The sequence below is a fragment of the Arctopsyche grandis genome, chromosome 8 (genome assembly GCF_051622035.1).
Source record: "Arctopsyche grandis isolate Sample6627 chromosome 8, ASM5162203v2, whole genome shotgun sequence".
Lineage (NCBI taxonomy): Eukaryota > Metazoa > Arthropoda > Insecta > Trichoptera > Hydropsychidae > Arctopsyche > Arctopsyche grandis.
In genome coordinates this window covers 11,332,087-11,357,574 of record NC_135362.1, presented here as the reverse complement: position 1 = coordinate 11,357,574, position 25,488 = coordinate 11,332,087, and the positions used below count along the sequence as shown (strand labels likewise).

The window sequence follows — 25,488 nt, the reverse complement described above, 5'->3', positions numbered from 1 at the left end:
GTCTAAAATCCATATATGTACATACGTACATATATTACATAATTATGTAGCGTTATGCCGGTTGATATTGTAACGTCTGGCTTTGGAATAAAAAGGGATAAAAAAAGGAAATAAAATCGATGATTAAATAATTCAATTATAGATAGCGCAAGCATTTATGGTCGTTTGGTTAGAATACGCTTTTGTACAGACTTAATACATACGCACTTGGGTTTCTGATTTAGTTAATTTCCGTGATAAAAATAAATAAAATTTATTTTAAAAAGTACATATATCTATTAACTGTAAAAAATTAAATTATACAATAAAATTTATTTGAAATAGCTTCTTAAGAATACTAAAATATTTAAATGAGTATCCTAAAGCTCTATATTTGGTTTACACCAACGAAAAAAGCTTTCATTTTTTTTAAATCTAAATTTTTTTCAGGGTGTACATTATCTTTGATAACTACTTATTCAATTCTTCATTTATAGTCAAAACACACAATCCTTTCTTCTGGAATTCGAGATGAGAATTCCTGGGACGTGGGACTTCAAAAATTCTGTGAATTTTCTGTCCCCGATCAGAAAAGGACTTCAAGAAATATTATATCTTATTTTAAAGTTATTTTTCAGTTGAAATACTATTATTGATTTTATCAAAAGAAATCGTATATTGTATTGGATATTTCTGAAATGAAAAGTAATAATGGGAAGCATTTCAAAAGCTATAAAAGATTTGACCACTCCTGAGTTAATTATAACTCGGTGAAAGATTACTTTACACAATGACATTTAATTCTTAATTTTTCCGAATACAAACCGACATTCGAATTATCCTATTAAAGATGAAAGGTGAAAATGAAATTAAAAAAAATCATAAGCTACCGTAGAATAGGGCCTCGTTTTATATAACAAGGTAGTCAATTCCCTCTGAAGGTGCCGAAAATTCGGAGCTTGTTTCTCGGGCTTCTTTTGTAATGTCAAAATATTGTTTTCAACGTTTCGCCGATTCAACATAAGCTAGGAAAAAATACCCGAAAAATTCGAAACGTGTTTTTCATGTTTTTCTTTTCGTTTACAAATGACTTAATTGCCTGCGTAGTAATTTATGGAAATAATATAAAATTATATAAGGGTTACTTTTTCATGTTCACATGTTTCGCGTAATACAACGTGTGTAATACGATTCTATTGAACCGTCAGATTATTTACGTGTGAAAATTGATGCGTTTATTTTTTTTTCTGTGACGTTTCTTGCCGCCATCACAGATATAATTGCAGGCTTTGTTGCAAGGCTTCCAAACATTTGCGCTATAACCCCGTGTGGTCCACCATACACTGCAAGTGGTTCTTTCAACCCCTTTGTTAACCCTTTTGCCAAACATCGCCCGGTGGCCAAAGCCGCCTTTTGTACACCATGAAAGAAAAAAATATATAGGGCTTCGCTATATTGGAATAGGGATTTATCGGTAACAGATTAGAAACATTTGGGCATATGAAGTCATATTGCAATATGTCAATATAATTATTAAATGTAGTAATCTCTATATGAGATAAAACTACAAAAAATATATTTTTAGCATTTATTATACATACATACATAAAATTGGTTCATTCTGAAAATGTAGATAAAGTAAAAAAATAAAATTGAATCGTTCAACACATCATCATTGTATAGTTACAGCGAGCATTGTTGATAAAATCGAACCGCACTCATACGAGTGGAAATTATACCAACATTTCTCAATCTTTCAATTCAATTAACATTTTACTAAAATATTTTAGATAATTTATTTTATGATTTATATTATTAAGAAAATGTACATATATGTATGTACATATATATGGATATGTGACTCATCGTTTCCGATCAGAATTTGTCAATTTATCTGATTTCATTAAAACGGTTACAACAAATAGGCAACCTTTCGAGTTGAAAGCTTCTTGAATTTGCTAATACATCTTTTCAATGAAGGTGTCAAGACACATTAAGGTTTACCTGTTTGACCTTCCTGGTATATACATACATATATGTATTTTTATGTATGTATAAATTATGATTATTTTCAATTAGTTTCAATTATTTTTTTTCAAGTATTAATAAAAAAATATGTAATAAATGAAGTTAAAAGATCATATTTATGCCAATTTTCTTATGTATACAAATAGCTCGACAGCAACAGCTCAGTGCTTAGCGTATAATTCTATCAACTGATGGGTCACGGATTCAATCCCTGGCCCGAAGTTGCTGGCCAGACCTTGGATATATGTATATATATGTATATATATATATATATATATATATATATATATATATATATATATATATATATATATATATATATATATACAGTGGCGGACTGGCCATACAAGCGAACATGCCCGATGGCATGTGGGCCCCCCTATCTGTTAGAAAATATGGGCCCTCAGTAAAATTAAATAGCGTTTTTTTTTAACTTTTTCACGTGTGTAAAAATTTATAGGATATTGCACTTTGGGACCTAAAGTTTGGGTATTTCAACAAAACAAATTTCTTACGATATACACAAACTACTACCTGCTTTAACAGCCCAAGGATCGGTTAACTTTTTTTATTAGGCTCGAAATATAAGTTTCAACATTTGCGTGGGCCATTTTGCCGGGCCCACTTCCAACCTCAAGATTATGTATATACCAATACCTATGTAACAACTACCTACTGAAATAAAAATGGGAATAAACAAATTTCCGTGAATAATATAAACTGAATTGCTTAAAACAATTTTGATAGGACGATTCATCAACTAGCGATTTAAATTTACTTCATACTTTCAAAATAACATTTGATTATACTTCGACGATATAGTAAGATTTAAATACACAATTTTAAACAGTTTCCAAATATAAAATCTATTCCTAATCTAGACACATCCATGTATATAGGATATATGATAGAAATATTTAATATATACAATTTTTTTAACCCTGGGTGGGCCCCCTTTGACTCCTGGCATCCACTGATTTCAGTCCCAGTCCGCCACTGTATATATATATATATATATGATATGTATGTATGTATATATGTGACTCCAGGTCAAAACATTATATTTAATGTTTGCAAAATATTTCTCGAAATGAAGAGATTGTGGATTTATGCCACTCAAATATAACTGCTCATTTGGAACCGAGTCTGGGATCGAGCTCATACAAAGTTTTGCGTTTTTTTTTTATTTCACCCTCCCGGTTCGTTGATCAATCTGGATATACATAGTGACAAAAGTTTGAGAGGCGTTGGTTGTGGTGTCGATTTCGGAACGTTTGAGATGTTTGTGCAGAGGCGCGGGGTATTCGAGTGCAGCGGCCCGCGTAATGGCCAATCAACCCCACAGCCGCGCCCCCCGGGGCTGAGCCCCCGACGAGCCGACAATGCCCCCAACAACGGCCAGACAATTCGGTACCGGCCATTCATTGCGGCTTCGCTCACTGTGTAATTTCTTAACACTATAATACCCACCGACAACAAAAAGATCCCCAGTTACAACGTATCAATCGAAAAACTGCTAAATTATAACGTAAAACGGTATACTATGTACATGCAACATTCATTTTGTTTTGAATTTGATATACATATATACATATGTACATATAATAATAATATATCGATATTATATTGTGCTTACGTACAATGGGGGATGTGCATTTCAATTGTTATGATGATTGTTTTCGAGAGTTTTCTCGCGCGATAGAAACGACCGAAACAGAAAGCTCTTATTCTGCTTATAGTGCCACTCACAATGCGATCTTATCGCGCAAAATATGCTAATATTATTTGCGATGAAATCGAATCCCAATGCCATATACAACACCCTCGCACGCAATTGAATTATTCATGTAAAATCTGAAAACGACATTGAGATTCTATAAAAATCTATTGGCAACCATTAACCCTTACCGAGCCGTATCTGTCCCTAATAGGGATTCCAATACTGGCACTGCCAAAAATGGTTATATCGGTTTTTGACTAAAATTCAACCTTTGATACTAGCGGTAGTACAAAAATATTATAGTTTCAATTTATCACATCAATTAATCATGCACACTCGCCTAACAGATTCCTCCAAAGTAATGAGTGTGCTAAACAGACTAAGACTCAAGAAATAACCAACCAACCTAGTTACAAAAAAAGTTCTTTTCGCACAAAAAATGGTTCACAATCGTCAAAATAATTTGTTTGTGCTCTCTTGATTTGTAGGTTCATACGTTAGTGGAAAGGTCAATTATTATTTTTTGGCGGTATCTGAAATCTACCAACAAGACGTGACTGAGGGCTAAAATACACTGAGAGGCACGCGGCACGTGTTTTTTTAGATACTTTTTCACGTGTAAAAAAACCCAAGCACGCATTCTCAAAAATCAATTCGGTTATATTTTATCCAGACAGTCCGAAAATACTTTCAGTGAAATTTTATTCTTGAATCTGACATGGGCTTTACGGTGATCGATAACGGAGATTCCCATATTTGAAGAAATGTAGGAGAAACTTGACGAAATAATAAGGTTGTACGAATTAACAATTAATTGGGAAAGCCCTTCATTGGCTGGAAGCCACGAATACGTGGCGTGCCGGTCCCTTCAGTGTGTTTTCGCCTTAAGAGGGCTGTACACCCGAAACCTTAATTTTGTTGCCGTTCCTTTCTTCGATATATATATTGAGTGAATGCGACAGTTGCGCTTCAACCAGATAATACGATAAGTTTAAATCGACAAAATCGAGGTTTCGTATTCTCCTATTTTCTCCTCCAAAACTGGACCAATTTAAAAAAAAAATCATCATCGTTATGAGAAAAATATTTTCTGTGCAACTATGCGCGTATTTTTTTTTAAATCGACCGTTAAATAAGCACGCTGGACTCTTTTCGTGGGTGTAAAAAAGAGGCGATTTTATAGTTGTTTGGCGGCTCCTAGCTCCTATAAAAAATAACTAATCAAAAAAATAAAACGATAGATGCATCCCAATGGTGGATATCCATAGCATATTAAAAAATAATTTCTCTAGTGCCATAATTGATGAAGGGAGAAGTGTAATACGTTTGTATGGACAAGGCACCGGTGTCCAAGGATTGTAAATTCGATTGGTTTCAGCTTATCAAACATACATATATTCCTTCCTCTTGTTTCCTTCACGCTACGTGGCTGAAAATAATTTAATCAAGCATTGCCAAACATGCTGAAGGTTTTTTAATTGTATGCTGGGTTTTTAATGAAAGTTAAATGGCGTGAAGCTACATAATGCCTTCGTAAATAAAAAGTACTTTATCGACGCACAGCGGATAGACATAATGCAGCACATGAGTTTAGAAATATCATTAACTATTGAAAACTATTCAATTACAATGCGTAGGTTATATAAACATAATTGTATTTTAAAATAAATATTATATTTTCATATTAAGTAAAATGATTGCTTAATTTCATACGCAAAGTCTGAATGTATTATACTTATGTACATGTTCATGGTTACGCTATACTGTTTTACTTTGATTAAACTTTGTATTTGTCAGCCTTCTGGGTGTGTGGGTGCTAGGTAAAGATTAATTGTAATATTACCGCGATGACGATTTGGAAGGTGTGCGATTTATTATTTCTACCTCCGTATTGTTTTTCATCCCCTTTTATCCGACATAAATCTGATACGTTGAAACGAAGCAGTTCCCGCCGTACAGGGGGGGGGGGGTAGGGGGTTTAAAAGTCGGTTTTATTCCCAGCTGTCGGTTTACGACGAGCTCGGTTCGCTTTTAATTTATTTTGCACTTGTGCGTCTTCCGTACCCGGGCAGAATCTTATTAAAACTCGACGGCAAGTATCGAAAAATCGACTAAATTATATTATAAAGCCTCACCGCGGCCAAGTTAATGAAACAAGCGCGGATAACGTAATTAAAACGGGAAAAATGATTTCACCGCGACGAAAAATGGCATTTCAATTTAATTAGCCCACCCACCCCCGCACAAATTTAATTTTTCCTCCCGCTCTCAAACTTTCCCGCGAAAAATTGTAATATTTAAAAATAAACGTAAACAAATCCATCATGGATCATTTAATTTTTGCACTGTGTTACGGCTTATCTGCTTAATTTTAATTCTTCTGCGAAATCAATTCAAAACAATAATTAATTAACTAAATTACCGCACAAACATGCTTTTTTATATTTACTTATTTTTGTAATCGTGCAAATTGTGCAATACAATTATTATATAAAAAGGTACAATTGGGAAAACATTTCTACTAATTACTGGTTGGTTTGGTGATCAATCCTCAAATTCTTGCAGAATCGAGCTTCAATGCTCCCGGACAATTCAGATACATTAGATTCCGTAGTTTGTTCTCTTCTCCTATGACACGTACCAATTTGATAACTTCCTCAGCTTCCGCAGGAGGCATCGAGCTCCTATCACTAGATTTCTGTTATGCGTGATTTGTTTGTAAAATATAATATACATCTATTTATATAAAAATCAATGTGTGTCTGTTTGCCTGTCTGTCACGAATGCGTTCCTATACCATTCAACCGATTGCGATGAAACGCACAGGAGTTATTTTGTGTATGTCCGTGATAGTTTCTGTAAAAAATAATCTCCCCAAAAGAGAACGGAAACGGGCAAAACGGGAATGAGTGGCATTGCAACGCAATAATTTCAAATGTTTTCATGTCGCCACCTGCGTTTTTAGTTATAATATAATATAGTAAAAACTTCGTTTATATTTTCAGGTTTGGTTCAAAAATCGGAGAGCAAAATGGCGGAAACAGAAGCGAGAGGAACAGGAAAGACTTCGAAGACTTCAGGAAGATGCTGTATCCATGCCACCTTCACAGTGTTCCACTCTTCAGTATTCCGATGGTGATTCTTCAGATTTAGAGGTGGCGTAAAAAATGCATAAAAACTGTGTTTATCCCCGATAAAATATATTCGTAACTATAACTGTTAGGGGAAAATTAATTCGCAGTGTTCATTGATCGAAATTCATAATTAAACAACAGTGTTAAAATTGAAAAAAAGTGCATACTTTACTTAATTAAAAGCTAATAAAATTATGTAATATAATTTTGCGCATATGCCAATACATGTAATATATACTTTTGTATGTACTGACATATGCGTAATAATAATTACACAAATCGCTTGATTACAGCTATTGTGTATTGATTACTGTGCCCTTTTTAACACTAACATTACCAAAAAATAAAAATAGTAATCTCATTAATTAAATGTCTACTTTTACGATATGTTCACTCGCGTCAAGTTCAATATTTAATGAATTTTGATGTCACCTGTATGTAGGTGTTATTATCGAATGTACTTAATTTTTAATGTGGTGCTAAAAAGAAGCTTTTCCGTTGAATGATTTTTGCATGAAACATTTGTATATGTTAAAATAAAACTTATGATCTCTTTTGTAATATTTTTAAACGTAAATCAATATTTATTGATATCGAGAGCAAATTATTTCAATTATATTAATTGTAAATAGAGCACCTACGTGTATAAATTAATTTTCATGTGTATATATTTATTATGTAAGTGAGTGTCAATAAATATTAATTGATAATATTTATATTATTATGTATCACGATTGCTGCAGTACTTTATATTATTTTCTAAAAATAAATTGTTTTTCATCGAACAAATATAATTTAATTTTACCAAGATGGAAATTATACTATCAAATTCAGAAGGCAACGTCTCAGGCGTACAACCTTTATTTTCAAATATTAAAATATTCTATAAATGTTGACTTGTGTTCATGAAATCTTTACATGTATGCATTTGTCTAAACCAAATATTTACAAATTATTTTATACTCGACTCAAAAAACATTATGTTGAAAACCTGCAAACAATTGTGATGTTTAAAATCAAGCATAGTATTAAAATAAATGTTGTAGATTTAGAAAATTGATATAAAACAAACTTTGTAAATAAACATAGCACAATATTAAATAGCGATGTAGTTATGAGGAAAATGTAGATACACGAAACGAACGTGAAATAAAATTAAAAATTGAAACAAAAATTAATAAAAAAAAGCTAAACTGATTTCATTCTAATCCCGAATCCCAAAATGAAACTCTAGTACAATTTATAATACACATATTTGTATTTCAGAACATTTGTAGATTAACATACATAGATACATCATATACACAAAACACTCGATTCAAAATAGTAAAAACTTGGATGGGGATTTCCTTTCGACTCTTTGTTAGTAATAAGTGTATCCCAAATAGTCTGCACCGTATACGAGAGGAGATGTATAAGCACTGTAGGCATATGGTATAGTGTTCGTATACGAATATGAGCTGCTGTATGATCTATAAGGGCTGTAACCATAAGAGTAAGCATATGGGGAACTCAACAATAGTTGTCCCATAGCACACGAGACTAACATCATCATGAATAGCACCTGAAAAAAAATACAACACTGTTTAATAACCCATTAGTGTTTTAATTTCATATATTAATTAATGTATGTCACAGTGAAATTATATTTCAAGTGAAAAAATATTTTCACTGAAGTTTCAGTGAAATCATAACCAGTTACATGTTCAGGGTTGGTATTATTTAAGGGTTAGAATAGGTTAGGTTAAGTAAGGGTTGGCCCTATTCATTTAAGATTGGGTTCTTAGTGTTAAATTCATAGAGTTTAACGTTGTAAATTCATTGTTTGATACATTTTAACTGCTTGAATTGGGGAAAATATATTTTCACTTGAAATATGCTTTCACTGTAACACATATATGTTATAATTCAACATACCAATTTCATCATTGTGAAATTCTCAAGTTTAGAAGTGGAGCTTCTCGGTATACTGCTGATACTGAAGTAGAATTTTCAGGGCACACGTATATATAGTTGAATTTTCTGACTGTTTTTCAAACTCCGTAGAGCAGTGGCTAAAATTTTAAGACGTATTATTTTATGTATGTACATATACATATACTATGTATAGGTATATTGAATAGTATTTAATACTAAAAAAATGATTGTTTATTTATTCGCTATGAAAAATAACAGTTCTTAATAATTTTGAACCATCACATTTGTTATGCTACATATATACATACATACATATCGGCCGGTATTTATTTGGTCAATAACTTCGTTTAAATGCTCAGTAAATAAGTGATCAGCTAGTAATTTTATCAGTTACCCACTACTTGACTAATGTCCATTTGTCAAAGAATGCTTAAAACACTATATAATTACTAGATTTTCGTAAAAACTACCGATCATTTATTAAAAGAATCTGACCACTTATTTAAAAAAAAACAAAGCAATAAAAATGTAATCAATCAACACTGATAAAAAAAACTCATCCTTTCTTCTAATAAACTGACCATTTGTTTTAAAAACAGACCATTTATTTTAAAAACTGACCACTTCTTTTAAAAACTAACCATTTGTTTTAAAAAACTGACAATTTATTATAAAAACTGCTCATTTAATTAAAAAAATGACCATTAATTTGTTGCCCTACATATCTTATGGTACACAAACTAGAGAATTCAGCATTTTTTGATAATATTTTGGAATGTAAATATGAACCTTAATTTTTCTATACCTACATACATATATACATATGTATAGTAAAATTAATATGATATTACATAATTAAAATTATAGTTAAAAAATGTACGTACTACTTCAACGAATGAAAGCTTATTAGCCCTTACTTTTCCCTACTGCATTTTCTATTTCATATTAAGAGCACTTGTATTATATCTTAGTAAGGATTTAATAAATTCTCAATCACTCAGCTTCTTCAGGTGTGGCGTAAAGATACTTCTCTTCTCTTGTCTACCTCTCTTTTATTCCACTTTATTATCCGGCGCTAAAGACATTGTTTTTGTATTGTCTGTTTTTTCGGGAAAACCGAGCTGCATTATATTGGAAATGAGCAAAAAGTAAACATTGTTTCTGTGTGTATATGTATATATACATGTATTGTACATACATACATACATATGTGTACATATTTATTTTTAAAATTTTGAAGGTGTCATTCAAAGAAGATCGATTATCTTCAAGGTGTTCATTTTCAATGTAAAACATTTAGTTTACACTCTAATTGTGCAAAACTAAAACTACGATCTGAACTAAAACACGATCTGCATATTAACAGCTCGGCAATTAGCAAATGTGAATAATTTACAATGGAAAATTACCATTTTGTTTATGCCTGGCGTCCGGTTATTCAGAGCTGAACATGAAAATTATTCAAAGACCACACGTCGTCTAAATTATCGTCATTCTAAAGCAAGGTCAAGTTTAACGAATGGACCGTTAAAAATGTCGTACACGGATGTATTAAAACATGCAATTTTCAAACAAACACTAATCACCAGAAGCAACAGTAAACAATATGTATTCATTGCAATGAAAAATCACAGTCTGTTTTTTATAGGAAATTAATAATATGGGTATAATAGATTTTAGTTTACACTGAAAACATGCACTTTCATGCCTTTCAATTAAATTTTTCCACGCATGTGATTTTTCATTTACTTTGTTTATCCACCGAATCGTGCAATGCGAGAGTCCAGCTAAAACAGTCCAATTATTTTTATTTATGGTTAAAAGCCGAGTGCTGGGTTATGTTCATCTACTCCATCTCACACGCTGAAAAATCCTGCAAAATACATATTTTTCCCGACGGATGCATTTCGATGCGTTTACAATGGTGTTGAAATGTGAAAATATATGAAATCAAATCATTCCATTAATTAATAACAAACAAACCATACAGCATACGGGATGGGATGTTCAGTTTAAATACATACATTACGCATATGTGAATACTTTTCACATTTCATGTACAATGTACGTGTGTGTGTTTGGAGTCCATTAGAATGAAATCATATTATGGTAATTAATACCTACCATATCTTGTATGTTCCGTTTGTTAAAGTTAAATCAATTTATCAAATGCGTAGGACCGAGGGTGTCTATTAGTGTTGTTTGTGAACAAACAGTTAAAAGGGAATGTCCCCTAATGGGCCTAATAGACACATAAATTAATGGTCGCCTCATTAATTCCAAATACAAAATTAGGAAACTTTTCATTTTTTTGAGAATGTAGATTGTTTTCCAAATAATAAATATACGATATTATTATATTTTTATTTATTTATTTTACGTATATACATATACATACCAGGAAAGCCTAAGAGGTAAACCCCAATGTGCCTTCCTAGCCAATTATAAACAATTTATAAAATATTTTTTAGAGAGCGTCAAGAGACATCTATGGATAAATTTGACAAATTTGATAAATTTTCATTTTTGCAGCGTTTTATAAATCGGCGAAGTCGAGATTTTGAAAAACTGGTAATTCGCGGGAAATAATTCGTTTGAACTGTTTCAATGGAATTCAAATAAATTGGCAAACTCGAATAAGAAACGATCGACCTGGAGTCTCATTTCCAAGGTCTGGTAGGGATTGAGCCTGTGACCGATCACTCGGTTTGAAAGCATGTAATCATGCTAACCACTAATCAATGCCGCTGGTTATGTATGTACATATGTATATTATTATGATAACTGAGCTGTCGATTTGAAGGATTTAAATATTTTAAGAGTATAAATATTTTGGGAAAATAAACAGAAATACATAATAAAGTTCTTGCAATATATAAAAAGTTTTATAAAATTCCGCGAAACAATATTTTTTTCTATAAAACGAAATATTTACATAATACTTTTCATTATACGTATGTAAGTAGGTTCATAATTTTTTTGCTTTAAAATATTTCATCCCCAGTTAAATTCTTCTCCAAGAAATTTAAAATTTCCTTATCTTGAACATTTCTTTGTTATTATAATTTTTTAATATTCAAAATTAATAAAACAAAGTTAAAGCTTTTTAAATTATATGAAAAAATGAATATGAAACTGGTTCTGTTATTAATAGATATGTATATTAATTCGCAAGCATTACGATAAAGTAATTGAACTGTGGGAGAACAATATGTATAGACTATAGAGGATAGCTATGGTAAACTGATAAATTAGAATATGATTCTTTAGCAATACTTAAAGGAATGAACCGAATTATTCACCGGGACTAGATTCATGGCTATCTACCACTATTGGGGCTTTGATATCGTCGGTATACTGGTAGAAAATTTTATGTCATAAATTGGATGTTTTGAATTTTTTATTGAATCACAAAAAAGAGAGCTTCAAACCGCTTGATTTTCGAAAAAATAAGTTTTCTCGAAACAAGGATTTTGACTTAAAGCTTTCTGCCAGCATATCGACGAAATGTACATTTTTTTTATTTTATTTTATTTTTACATACATATGTATGTACAAATATACCAGGAAGGCTTAACAGGTAAACCCCAAATGCGCCTTCCTGGTCCACATAATTATTACATAGATACATGTAAATCTAAACAATATCTGACATCTATCGTCAGATATTACAAATATCGTATTAATACGATAAATAACGATGAATAGCTTTCATGTAACAATATGTATTTTATATTCGATAAACAACCACAGAGACATCTATGGTGAGCAACATGGCGAAACCTAAGATATAACAATAACTAAAGGTTCGCAACAGAAAATTGGAAAGGAAACGCCAATTTTACAGGAATCGTTTCAATGAAAATCAAAAAAATTGGCAAATTCTAATAAGAAACGATTGACCTTGACAAACCAAGGTCTGGCCAATAGCGATACTTAGCGGGAATCGAACATCAAGTACGAGATAATTCAACATTCACCACTAGACCACGCTACTGGTTATGTAATTGATATCGGTCTCCATGACGGGCCGGAATGTGAAATGCCGGAAAACGCAAATATCGTAAGGCAAAGATCAAAAATCGAAAGATCTTAAGTCGAAGGATCAAAAAAAAGGGTGCATGGTAAACGGTACATACTCACTTAATTTTCACGAGCAGGATACAACAGGAACAAGAGGAACAGGTTTTTCCTCCCGTATTTTGCGAGCGCACATTAATACGGGAGGAAAAGCCTGTTCCTCTTGTTCCTGTTGTATCCTGCTCGCACAAATTAAGTGAGTATGTACGTGAGTATGTACCGTTTACCATGCACCCGTTTTTTTATCTTTCGACTTAAGATCTTTCGATTTTCGATCTTTGCCTTCCGATATTTGCGTTTTCCGGCATTTCACATTCCGGCCCGTGAGGTAGACCCAATTGATATACAGACAAAATTACAAACAAAAATATAATAATAGCAATAAAATAAAAAAAATGGTTGTTCGTCTACCAATTATAGTATACTAGTGTTTTTACCCGGCTTCGCTCGGTATTTGTAATATAATCAGCTTAAACATGGCAAAACAATCAAATAGTAAACATTCATTTGTTTTTTCATTAAATTTATTTGAATCGAAAAAAAATAATATTTGACGATATCGATGTCGTCGTCATAGAAACTTTGATTTGTTTTCGATGCTCCCAACAAACCTTTAAACCTTACTTAGATGTATGTATATCACTTGTTTAGATATACACGCATAAAACACAAACACGTAATACACAAAGAATAATATAAAAAACAAAATCATAAGAATGAAAGGAAGTAAAATATAAAATATAAATCAAAACATTGTGAAACTATTTATTATGAAAACCACAAATCTGCATCTTCAATTGAGCCCTGAAAGCAGATATACATATATGTACATATGTATATGCAGGGCTTTTTCCCATGTAACGCGGTGGCCCGGTGTTCCGGAACCTTTTTGTCTTAGCATTTTTTGTTTCAAACGAATATTCTATATAATATAATTTGAATATAATCCTTTCCAATAAAAAAAACTTGACAAGAGTAAGTTCGGCATCCTTTTTTAAAAAAAAAACCCTGCATATAGGTATGTACTATTAGAAAATGAATCAGGGCAAATGAAAATTTCATTTTTTACAGAAACACAATGTATCTAAAGATTTAGATTGTAAAATGTTGTATAACACATTAGTTATTCCAAAAAGTTTTGAAAATATTTGACGAAGTTTTCATGTTTGAAAATCTTCCACAAAGCTTAAAAGTCCTCGTGCTCGTGCTACATAGTACATAGTTACGTTACTGATTTGTGGTACAAGTTGATGTTATTTACACCGACTTTGAGAAGGCTTTTAATAAAGTTAATCATAATATACTCACCCAAAAGGTTGATGACTTTGACTTTTCAAATAATTTGATAAGTTTTTTTACTAATTACCTTGATGATCGACGTCAGTTTATGTTATAGTGCTAATTATTCGAATGAATATCTCACCTCTTCTGGCGTACCTCAGGGCTCGAACTTGGGGCCGTTATTGTTTTTGATTTTCATAAACGATATCAAAGCGACCATTTCGAGTTCGAATTCCTGTTGAATGCCGATAACCTCAAAATTTTTAGAAGTATTTGTAATATTTTGGACTCGTCTAACTTAGAAAATGATTTGAATTCGTTATGGAATTGGGCAGCCGACAACTATTTGCCTTTTAGCATTAATAAATGTCATATGCTATCATTTTCCCGTTCTTCCACTCCTAGTTTGTATCCTTATAATCTGATCCTTATAACAATAAAAATCTCATAAAAAAAACATTCGCGCAATAATGTTTGCACAGTTTTCTGTACGCCGAATTTTCGTGCACCGGGAGATCCGCACACGCGATTTTTGTAGCGTTGGTTATCCTGGTAGCAATTCACTTTTGCGACGTATCCCGTTTGCTATAACACACCTGTATGTGATGTGATTTGAAGAATGTTGCGATTATTGTCGCAGAATTGTCTCTAAAATCTGTTTATCACGCAAACGAAGAGATTGCCAGTTTCTGTCGTTATCAGATTGAATATGTACCAAAGATTGAATCGGCCATTCAGTCGCCGTTCTGCGAGGCGAGCGATTGCATAACGTGTGGCAACATTTGGCAAAACGTCAATAGAGAGACATCGGCGAGTGCGTTACGGCCAAAGCTGTCAGTTGGAACGGTTGAGGCGGCTGGCGGTCGGCGGTTGGCGGCTGAGGCTGACAGCTGGCGAGGAGCGACACCTGGAGGATTTCGCTTCACACCCGCTGACGACATGTGAGTACTGACGGACGGGACGACATGCGAGCGCAGACGACAGGTCGACTCGACTGAGACAGATCGAAAATATCGAATCGAATCGAATCGAATCGAATAGCGATAGCGCGGGGCGGGGGTGGAGCTCCCATCAGGTAAATGACATGAGCGATCGGCGACATTCCCGATGCCGGACCATCAGCCGCAGCCGCAGCCGCAGCCGCAGACCCCACCGCCCCCCCACAAGCTGGCCGCCCGCAAACGCTGGAAGATCCTCGCCAAAGCTTTGCTTCACGAGGACCGCGACACGGACATCGAGGTCTCCGTGCGCCGCTTCACCTCCTTCGGCATACTAGCCCCAGTCTTCACCGACGGAGACTGGCACAGATACTCGACCCGCAACAACTCGCATTCAATATCAATACGCCAACTGAAACGCTCTTTGACCGCCAAAGACCTCATCGGCTTCAACAACACCGGCAACATATGCGTGTGGCCCTCAGAGGAGACCCTATCGATATATGTAGTAAACAACTTGCACATATTCACCAGTAAGAACGTTCTGGAACTAGGCGGCGGCATGTCCTGTATGGCCGGCCTCATAGTTGCCAAATACGGCAACGCCAACAGCGTCCACGTCACCGATGGCAACTCGAAATCCGTCGACAATGTCCGGGCCATCATCGAGCGCAATCGGCTTCAGCACCGGGCCGTCTGCTCCGTCTTGCAGTGGGAGACCAAAGCTCCCGACGTCGCTATGTCGAATCTTTACGACGTCGTTTTAGTTGCCGATTGTTTGTTCTTCGATGAGGTGCGCGAAGACCTCATCCGCACCATCGGCTCTCGTCTGAGCGAGGGTGGTGTCGCGTTCGTGATGGCTCCCCAGCGGGGCGACACGCTCGATCAGTTCGTCCGCACGTCGAAAGCTTACGGATTCTCCTGTGCCAAGTGTGAGAAGTACGACGACGTCATATGGGAGAGACACGTGGAATTGCTCAAAAGTAATACTTGCTATGATCCGAGCCTGCATTATCCTATTCTGCTTAAATTGACTAAGAGTAAAGTAAAGTAATTCACCTGAGATGCCTTTACAGCCATAGAGGGTTATATAAAGTATTCACGATATATAAAACAAATTGTATTCGGTAGATTTATTCAAATCACCTCGTCTATTGTCCTCGGAATAGAGACCTGTTTACTTAACTATTTTTAATTTAATTTATATGTGAGGCCAACGTTTCCCAAACGCTTTGGACATATGTGCGGAAACGCATGTTGAAGAATTTAAACCATATCGTATTCTTAACTCGCAAACTGTATATCAAACTGCAAATTGTTCAGAGTATACTCGAGTAAAATCCTCACTTATTCAAACCCATTTATCATGATTTTAATATTTTTTTTTTTTCAGTGTGATGCAATACCCAAAATATAGTAGTCAGAATATGTAATGAATTGATAAATTGAGAATCATTTCTTTCACACATACCACAAAATCAGGGCTGTGGAATCGGATCAAAATTTACCGACTCTGGCTTTATTTTATGATTCGACTCCAACTCCGACTCCACCTTGTAACGATTTCAGTTAGACTTTTCTTTCTAACGTATAAAATTATTAGTAGTAAAAATAATAGTGATTTTTTAAATATAAAAAATTAATAGAATTAAAAAAAATCATTAATATTTGACAATTTATTGAATTATTGGTAATGAAACAGGTATAAATAAAAAGTAAGTAAATTCATAGTGTATGTGTATTATACACAAATAAATCAATTTAATAAAAAAATTGGAATAAAAACAGTATGAAACAGAGGAAACATCGGTTTTAGCCAAAACACATCAAAATATGTGCAATTTAACGATTTTATTTATAATGTAATTTAAATTCACGATTTTTATAAAGAAATTATTAAACTTCAATTTATTAGTCGATCAAATAATAATAAAAGTTAGTTGATTTTTTTAAGACTCAGACTCCGCTTGAAATGCTCCGACTCCACGATTCCGACTTCGACTCCATAGCCCTGTTTAAAATATATAATTTTGCAGATATATATTACATATATTGCAATTAGCTAGTTAATAAACTTCTGCACAGTATAATCATACTTAAAGATATGCAGTTTGGGAGTAAATTTGATGATATATATAGTATATAGCATATGCATGTTTAACTACATATAAAAGATGCTAAAGTTCTATTTTTCAACTTTTTGAAATATATATATATTTTTTTTGAGAATCAAATTGATGATATTTATTGTAAAATTTTACGAGTATAGTATTTTTGTTTTTTGACATATATACATACATATGTATATTATATTTATAATATAATAGAAGGTAAGTTATGTTCACTTGAAAACATCACTTTGGGAAACGTTGGATTTGAAGATTGGAGCATTTGTGCCATATCAATATTACATAATCAGTTTTGAACTGACTGCTCAGAGATTGTTATTTTCGTGTATTTTATTATTATGATTATGAAGATTTAATCTTCAAAAATTAGATATTGTAAGTGTTAATTTATTTGTATTTGTTGTGTTATATATATATTACATATTTTTTTCGTGTTGTTTATCAAAATTTACATATGTATTGAAATATATCAGATAGCTGTTAGATTTTTTAGCTGACTGAAATTTTTGATAGTTAGATATGGTAAAAATACATTATTGATGTTTTTTGTCGTATTTTTACTGAAGAAAAAAGTTTATCATATTTGAGGGCCAACATATAGTGACTTTGGCACGATTACACATACTACATTATTATGAAATTGGTACCAAAGTTATTTATTTAGTTTAGCTAATTTTGTTTGAAATTTATTAGATGAAGTTACAATGAGATGTAAAACAGACATATTAGGAAATAAAATTGAATGGCACTGATCTATTACATTTTGGAACGATCGTTCATACATATGAGAGCAAGATGTGCACATACATACATAAAAGGCAGAGATCGACATCAATCCAGTCAAATTATTAAATGAAAAATTTAATATATAAAAATATGTATTTTTATATTAATAGAAGGGATAATAAAAAGTGAGATATTTTAAGATTTATTGATTGTGTATCAAAAAATCATTGTGTCAAATTGAGTATTTTCTTGATGTGTATGATGTACACCTTATTTATGTTATCAACAATGAGAATAAATAAAATATGTATGTTTTTCTCCTCATTTTAAGATAAAAAATACTCTATCTTATGTATTAAAAAAAAATGTCTTCTTAAATAAATTAAATCTTTTAACAAAATTTTGTCAATCAATGTATGCAAGTATCCAATTGAAATTGATTATATTTAAAAAAATGGATGATGTTTTGATTTGTAATTATTATTCGGCTCTGTATATATAATATTATATTACTATATTTTGTATTCAATCAATTATTATAAAATTAATGTTCTTTCAAGTCACAAATGTCACATTATTATGTATGTATATTTACCAAGTCAATTCGTAGAGTAAATGTAAAATAAATCCAACAGCTAGACTTACAGCCAGTCCATGTTTATCTAAAAAAAATGTTTGATCTTCACACAGTGGAAAATACTACTGATTCATTCAATATATGTGCATACGTGTCCACAGTTTGTGGTTGTTTCGATCTTATGGCTAGAAAGATAGTTATTGTTGAAGTTACGTATATAAAAAAATCATATTCATATAGTTTTCACTGTAATTAAAAAGAAATTGGACCACTAGTATTGTAGGACCCGCTGCAGGTATATATTTAAATAGCTGGAAAAAAAGTCACCAATGATCTCTTGTGTTTATATAGTGCCATAAAAAGACTGAAATATATAGGGTAGTCGATTTTACAAAACATTTTTAAGAACTGTAAGGTGTCGAAAATGATGTTGAAGCTTTACAAAAACGGTGTACCAAAGATTTTTATTTATTTTATATTTTTTGTGTGATATTACTACGTATTACCAAATTGTTAATTATTAGTGCCGAATGTCCTTTCAACGCTGAAGTGTAGAAAATGTTTAGTTCATTATAGTTGAAGACATTTCATATCGTAGTCGCCGATTAACCAGCTTTATATTCCAGATTGTTTGTACAAACCATTAAATGCCCGTTAGCCTCGAAGCACATTCCCTAATAATAAATAGTACAATACATATTGCCGTTTTAATAAAAACGACGCAAAATGGTTTCAACGCTTCGACATTTTAAAACGTATCAAATTCGTAGCCACTTCAAATATTAGAATGTCCACGAGCAAAGCATTCTAGAAATTAACTGAAATTTAAGGCTTCCTATTCATTCTGTTTTTTCACTCATTCGTATCGTAAGATTTATTTATTTGATTCTAAAATTAAATTAATGTGCCAATTTGAACAATTTATACGGTCCATTATATACATATACATAATATTATCTATTCATTAAATCATATCATTTATACAATTATATTGATAAAACGTTTTCAGAGTGTTTTTCGTTTGTTTGTTTTTTTATTTAAATCTTAATTTACTATCATGTTCAAATTATTTAATGTTATCATATTAATTTATACTTCGCGTTATGTTTCTGATGTTGATATCAAAATGCAAAGTCGGCATATAAGCGATTCAGCCTCGTGAATTATGATATTATACATGTATTAATTAACACATAGTGGAATTGCTCATTTTAATTAGTTTAAGTATTGATATATGTATAATATAATGCACAATTTAAACTAAAATTTAGAAAACTATTAAGCGCGGCAGTGATTTGAAAATATCTCGATCAATTATTTGAACGCAATTGATGAAAACATGTTGCTCTGTGACCTATACTCATGGAATGAATTAAAGGATCAATTTTACGTATGGATTTCGCATTGAAAATACTTTATATTGCATGTTGTTACATGAATTTATTAGCGTTATTATTATATTACATTTTTGACCTTTAAATTCGTATAATAGATGTTTTTCCGTTTCACTATAAAGACATGATGATTTCTATGTGTTGTTGTTTATTAAATTATATTTAGCCAAAGTAATTATTAGACTTGAATAGGTTTTTTCGTCTATGCTTAATATAAGATTTAAACAGTATTCACTTTAATGCACTTTTCATGTAATCTAACTTATAAAATTTCGTTTCATTTCTTCGTATTATGTACATACGTACAGTAGCGGACTGGCCATACAAGCGAACATGCCCGATGGCATGTGGGCCCCACTATCTGTTAGAAAATATGGGCCCTCAGTAAAATTAAATAACTTTTTAACTATTTATAGGATATTGCAACTTTGGGACCTAAAGTTTGGGTATTTCAACAAAATAAATTTCTTACGATATACACAAACAACTAATACCTGCTTTAACAGCCCAAGGATCGGTTATTAACTTTTTTTATTATGCTCGAAATGTAAGTTTCAACATTTGCGTGTGCCCTTTTGCCGGGCCCATTTCCAACGTTAATATTATGTATATACCAATACCTATGTAACAACTAACTACTGAAATAAAAATGGGAATAAACAAATTTTCGTGAATAATATAAACAGAATTGCTTAAAACAATTTTGATACGACGATTCATCATCAACCAGCGATTTAAATTTACTTAATATTTTCAAAATAACATTTGATTATACTTCGATGATATAGTAAGATTTAAATACACAATTTTAAATAAAATCTATTCCTAATCTAGACACATCCATGTAAATAGAAATATAGGATAGGGGCCCCCTCCCAAAAATCCCGATTTTCGATTGACATTAATTGAAAGTATTATACATTTTTTTGAATTTAATGATTAATGAGATGCTAAGGATCTATGAATGCTACGTTTATTTCTTATGTATGTTACTTTTGGGTAACTAATAAAATAATCGCTGCTATGTGCTTTGAAGAAAAACAAAACAAAACTTTATCTATTGTTATTACGTACATATGTATGTACATAGATAAAGTGAAAAGACAGTTGGTAGAAATTAAGTTTATTGATAGTTTTTTGATGACTCTGTTTGATGGTCGATTAATGTTGACCATGTGAAAATTTGTGGAAAAAAATTTTCGCCTGCGGCGCTTTTTTTCTCTTCTTACATATTTTTTTATAATTACTTTTTCAAAAATAAGCTTATTTTTTTCATATTTTATAATGCAATAAAGTAAAGGATATTTTCCATTTTTATTCAGATATAAAAAAGATTTTTTGAAAAAAAATTCAATTTGACCAATCTTTGCCTGCCTCCCCCCCCCAAGAAAAAGCCGCTTTTATGCCGCATTCTTTTATGATGCATTCTATTTACCCAGGACAAGGGTTAAAACGAAATATACAATGAAATTTATGGATCTATTTTGCTTTTGCCATTTTTCTTGTACCTAAATTTGTTTATTCCCATTTTTGAAAATTTCATTTATTTTTTCCTTTGATTTTTAGCGTGGTGGAAAGAAGAAAATTTTGTTATATGGGGGGGGGGGGGACAATTTTTTTTAACCCTGGGTGGGCCCCCTTTGACTCCTGGCATGCACTGATTTCAGTCCCAGTCCGCCACTGCATACGTACATATGCTAACATCTCAGTCGGGTTTATTGGAACCAATATTTTTCTTTGGTGAGTCTTTTTCATCATAATATGATGAAAAACATGTTACCATTGAGCAAACTTATCCAATTATTGTTTCATTTTATTCGTGTCTATACATGTTGTCTTTTCATCTTTAAAAAAAATTGATGTTTAATTGTTGTGAACCTTTTGTAATTGTTATTAATAATAATGTATTTAAGGGAAGTATTATAACGTTCTTGTCATTAGAATGAACACCAAAATTGTACCCTTTAAACTCGTTGAGACTGACAACAGAACACATTAATTTTGTTGTTAATTGTGTTTTCAAATCAAATTTTTAGCAATCTGTAGACAAACCTTTCTATATAAATCTTAATCCATCAAATCCAACGATTGATATCGTAATGTAACAATACATAATTGCCAATGATGTGTAATTGATTTTTCATACTTGCAATTATATTAAAAATTTTGTTGATTTAAAGCATTGTTTCTTTAAAATGCTCTTTTGATTGGTTTTCCTTTTGCTTGAATTAACACATTAATAATTTTGAAGTGAGTCTGTTTTATTTTCAAATAATCAACTAATAAAAATTGTATTCTTGATTGTTTTTTAGTTTGAAAAAAATTTAGGAGTTTATATAAAAACTTAAACCTACATATGTTTAAATCGTCACAAAAGACTTTAAGTTACAAATCATACATATTGTCTGTTTATTTAATAGTTTTTGCTCAAATAATCTAGTGTGTCGTTTTTGAATACAATTATAATTATTTCAATTATAGTTCATAAATAAATTTACACAAAAAAATTATATACATGTTTCCAAATATATTGTTGATGTTTTAAATGAATTACACTTGTTGATATTAAATTAAATGTATTATTATATAACTATCGTTGCTGTTGATCTTTGTGTTATTATTTAAAAGGTGTTGCCTTAAAAAATTATATTCAATATTTCAATTTACTTATTAATAAATAATTAAAGTCAAATTTCGTTTTTCACTCGTTCTATTCTTGATTTACGTAAACCTTATACTTTCAATTGATTTTTTTTTATTTGCTTGATATATACGTTTATGAGAGATGCGTAAGTATGTAAATAATTGTATGTTTTATGAGATTTTATAATAAATAAATATAAAATAAATTTATAATAAATAAATATAAAAAAAATTTTCAAAACAAACGGCTAAATCTTGAATTTAAAATTACAGGGCGGACTATTGGAAGTCGAACGCTAGAAAATATTGCGATTTTTGCAAATGTTGGATCGCCGACAATAAAGTTGTAAGTTATAATTCCTTCATTCAATCATATTTCACACGGTTGCCAGTTAAGTAACCGGGTCTATTTGACTTGCAGTCTGTTTCTTTACACGAAGATGGAAAACGGCACAAGGAAAATGTGGCAAAGAAAATCTCCGCGATCAATAAAAAGAGTGCCGTCGATCGGAAAATCCAAAATAAAATCGACGCAGATATGGCAAAAATGGAAAAAGGTGCAATGGCGGCTTATCTTAAAGACATTGAAAGTAACGCAGATCTCACGTCACAGGTTTGTTCTAAATTTGCAAAAACTTTTCGATGCAATCACATACATATCTCACTCATGTATATCAATTTTACTATAAAATAACAGCTTGGCAAGCTGCCTACGAATGCTTGCTCTATTATTTTTACATTTATGACCCATGTTTTTTTTTTTAGATAATAAATGAGAAGTTGGCTGAAGCCAATAAAATTCGACATACCATATCTGTAAATAAAAACCCTTCGGCTGGAAGCTCGGTAGATCAAACACCACCAGGCACCAAAAAAAAAATTTGGCAAGAGGCCAAGTCCATTAAAGGCCACACATATTACTGGAACACAGAAACTAATGGTTTGGCCTAATTATTTATTTATAATTTTATCATGCATGCATATCTAAGCAACCCCCTAACAAATTCTCGTTAAAATTATTTTTCAGATACGGTTTGGGAACCACCTGCAGAGGGCTATGTATCACTGGCAGAATTAGTAGTAAAGAAAGATCCAAAAGCAAAGCCGAATCACAAACCTCCAAAGCCGTATATACATATATTAAAAATTTTATTAAAATATATTATATACATATATTAAGAATGAAATATTTGTTTGAAATTTCAGTTCAAAGAAGTTTAAAGGTAATGCAAATCATAACAAATTCAAATCAAAAGATGGTGCTTTGCCTAAAACGGAAACATTTGGACCTTTACCGAGAGGAGGTGATCCGTATGGGTCTTGGAAAGCTGTTGTTCCGTATGTCTTCATATTTTGCACTATGTAATTGATTGATTTGAATCAATTTAACTATTTAAAATTTGCATTGTTATATTTTTGCAGGATAGCAGAAGTAGACTTGCAGCTTCCAGAACAAAGATACGCTCCGGTAGTTGCCCCGGTGATTAAAATTCCTACCGAAAGACAATTCCAACAAAAACAAATAACTTCCCTTGAAGACGAATCCACAGAAACAAATTTCAAGAAACGCAAAATAAACAGCAATGCCAAAAGAAACACTCGGCAACGTTTAGACGACGATTAAACGTTTCCATGATTCTGATTTTCAAATAAATTTGTATTTTAAGATAAATTAAGATTTTAATAAAAGTAAAAAAATAAATAAACTTCTTATTTGTAAAACAACATTAAAAAAAATCATCTTGATTAACAGACATTTCATATATTTTTCACATAAAATATACAGGTCGGCAGAACTGTCAATAAATTAGAAAAAAGAACATATAATATCAATCTAAAGATACTTTACAAAAAATATTACACATTTATTTTTCATTATCACATATTTTATTTTAGTAATAAGATCTATAATTTAGGTCAAATGAGCAAATGCATCATTTTTCGACATAAAATGACGCAAAAATTCTTTCACATTGAACCAAAACGCAAATGTGTTCTGGCTTAAACACACACACACACATTTGAAAGAAACATTTTAACGGAATCATCAATTTCAATAATTACATCATCAGAATATTGAAGCACCAAATGTGTACGTAGGAAATGTAATAAAAGTATTGCTATTTATCAGTAGGAATGTTGAAATATATTCAATTTTAGTATGTATTTAAGTCGGAAATTGCTATTGAATAAGTTGATGCTATAAAAAAATTACCTTGGCTCAGTTAAATGCGGTCATTCGGGTACTGACCTCCATTTCATAGAAACCTTATAAAACAAGGTGTTTAACTAGCATCAAAACAAAAATGAAACTTGTTCGGCTTTGTGAACTTGTACACACAATATTGTAAACGTATCTTATGTACATATATATGTATAACATATTAGTAGTCGTTCAATTTCTAATTTGCATTTGACAAATTGAACCGGAACGGCATAAAAAAGACGTCGAATTTCAACAGTAGCCTTATTATACACATTTAAATTTCACTTCAATATTCAAAAGACGTTGGTATTCATTACGCACAGTACCTATATTATGTATACTAAATTGTAAGTGCTAAGAGAGCATAATGCATTCTCTGTTACATACATACATAGGTAATATACATAAAAATTTCCATACATATTAATATATATTGTATATTATACTTAACAATTGAAAAAATTTACTTAGTTTCATATTGCCAGTTCCTTTATATTGAACAATATTTTAAAAAATTATGATAAAAAATAATACATATATAAATTATCAGTTCTTGTTCTTGTAAACTACAGAATAATTTGGAATTAGAAAAAATTACAGGAATTCAAGTCTTCAGGGAATAACAAAAATTGTCAACCAATTAATTACATTAGAAAATCCAATTAATCAACGACTTAATCTATGAAAATCCGAAAACTTACATACCAGGGTATAAACTAGAGATCTTGCCAGCTCT

General features: G+C 31.7%; 2 protein-coding genes and 1 long non-coding RNA gene across 3 annotated transcripts; 2 read left to right on the top strand and 1 right to left on the bottom strand.

Moving 5' to 3' along the window:
* Positions 1-7,418: 7,418 nt before the first annotated feature.
* LOC143916002 (uncharacterized) lies at positions 7,419-8,915 on the bottom strand. The gene is made up of 2 exons (XR_013260935.1): positions 8,779-8,915; positions 7,419-8,425 (listed from the first exon to the last, which is right to left on the bottom strand). It is a non-coding gene; the product is annotated as an uncharacterized LOC143916002 (long non-coding RNA).
* Positions 8,916-14,876: 5,961 nt separating this feature from the next.
* Positions 14,877-24,237, top strand: LOC143915996 (WW domain-binding protein 4). Its single transcript, XM_077436844.1, has 7 exons — positions 14,877-15,080; positions 22,820-22,892; positions 22,968-23,159; positions 23,312-23,486; positions 23,574-23,673; positions 23,753-23,884; positions 23,969-24,237. Coding segments are annotated over exons 1-7 (876 nt in total). The 5' UTR covers positions 14,877-15,078; the 3' UTR covers positions 24,171-24,237.
* Positions 15,247-16,214, top strand: LOC143915532 (calmodulin-lysine N-methyltransferase). The gene has a single exon (XM_077436229.1). It carries the CDS (start codon positions 15,247-15,249, stop codon positions 16,129-16,131), a length of 885 nt encoding a protein of 294 aa, XP_077292355.1. The 3' UTR covers positions 16,132-16,214.
* Positions 24,238-25,488: the final 1,251 nt, after the last annotated feature.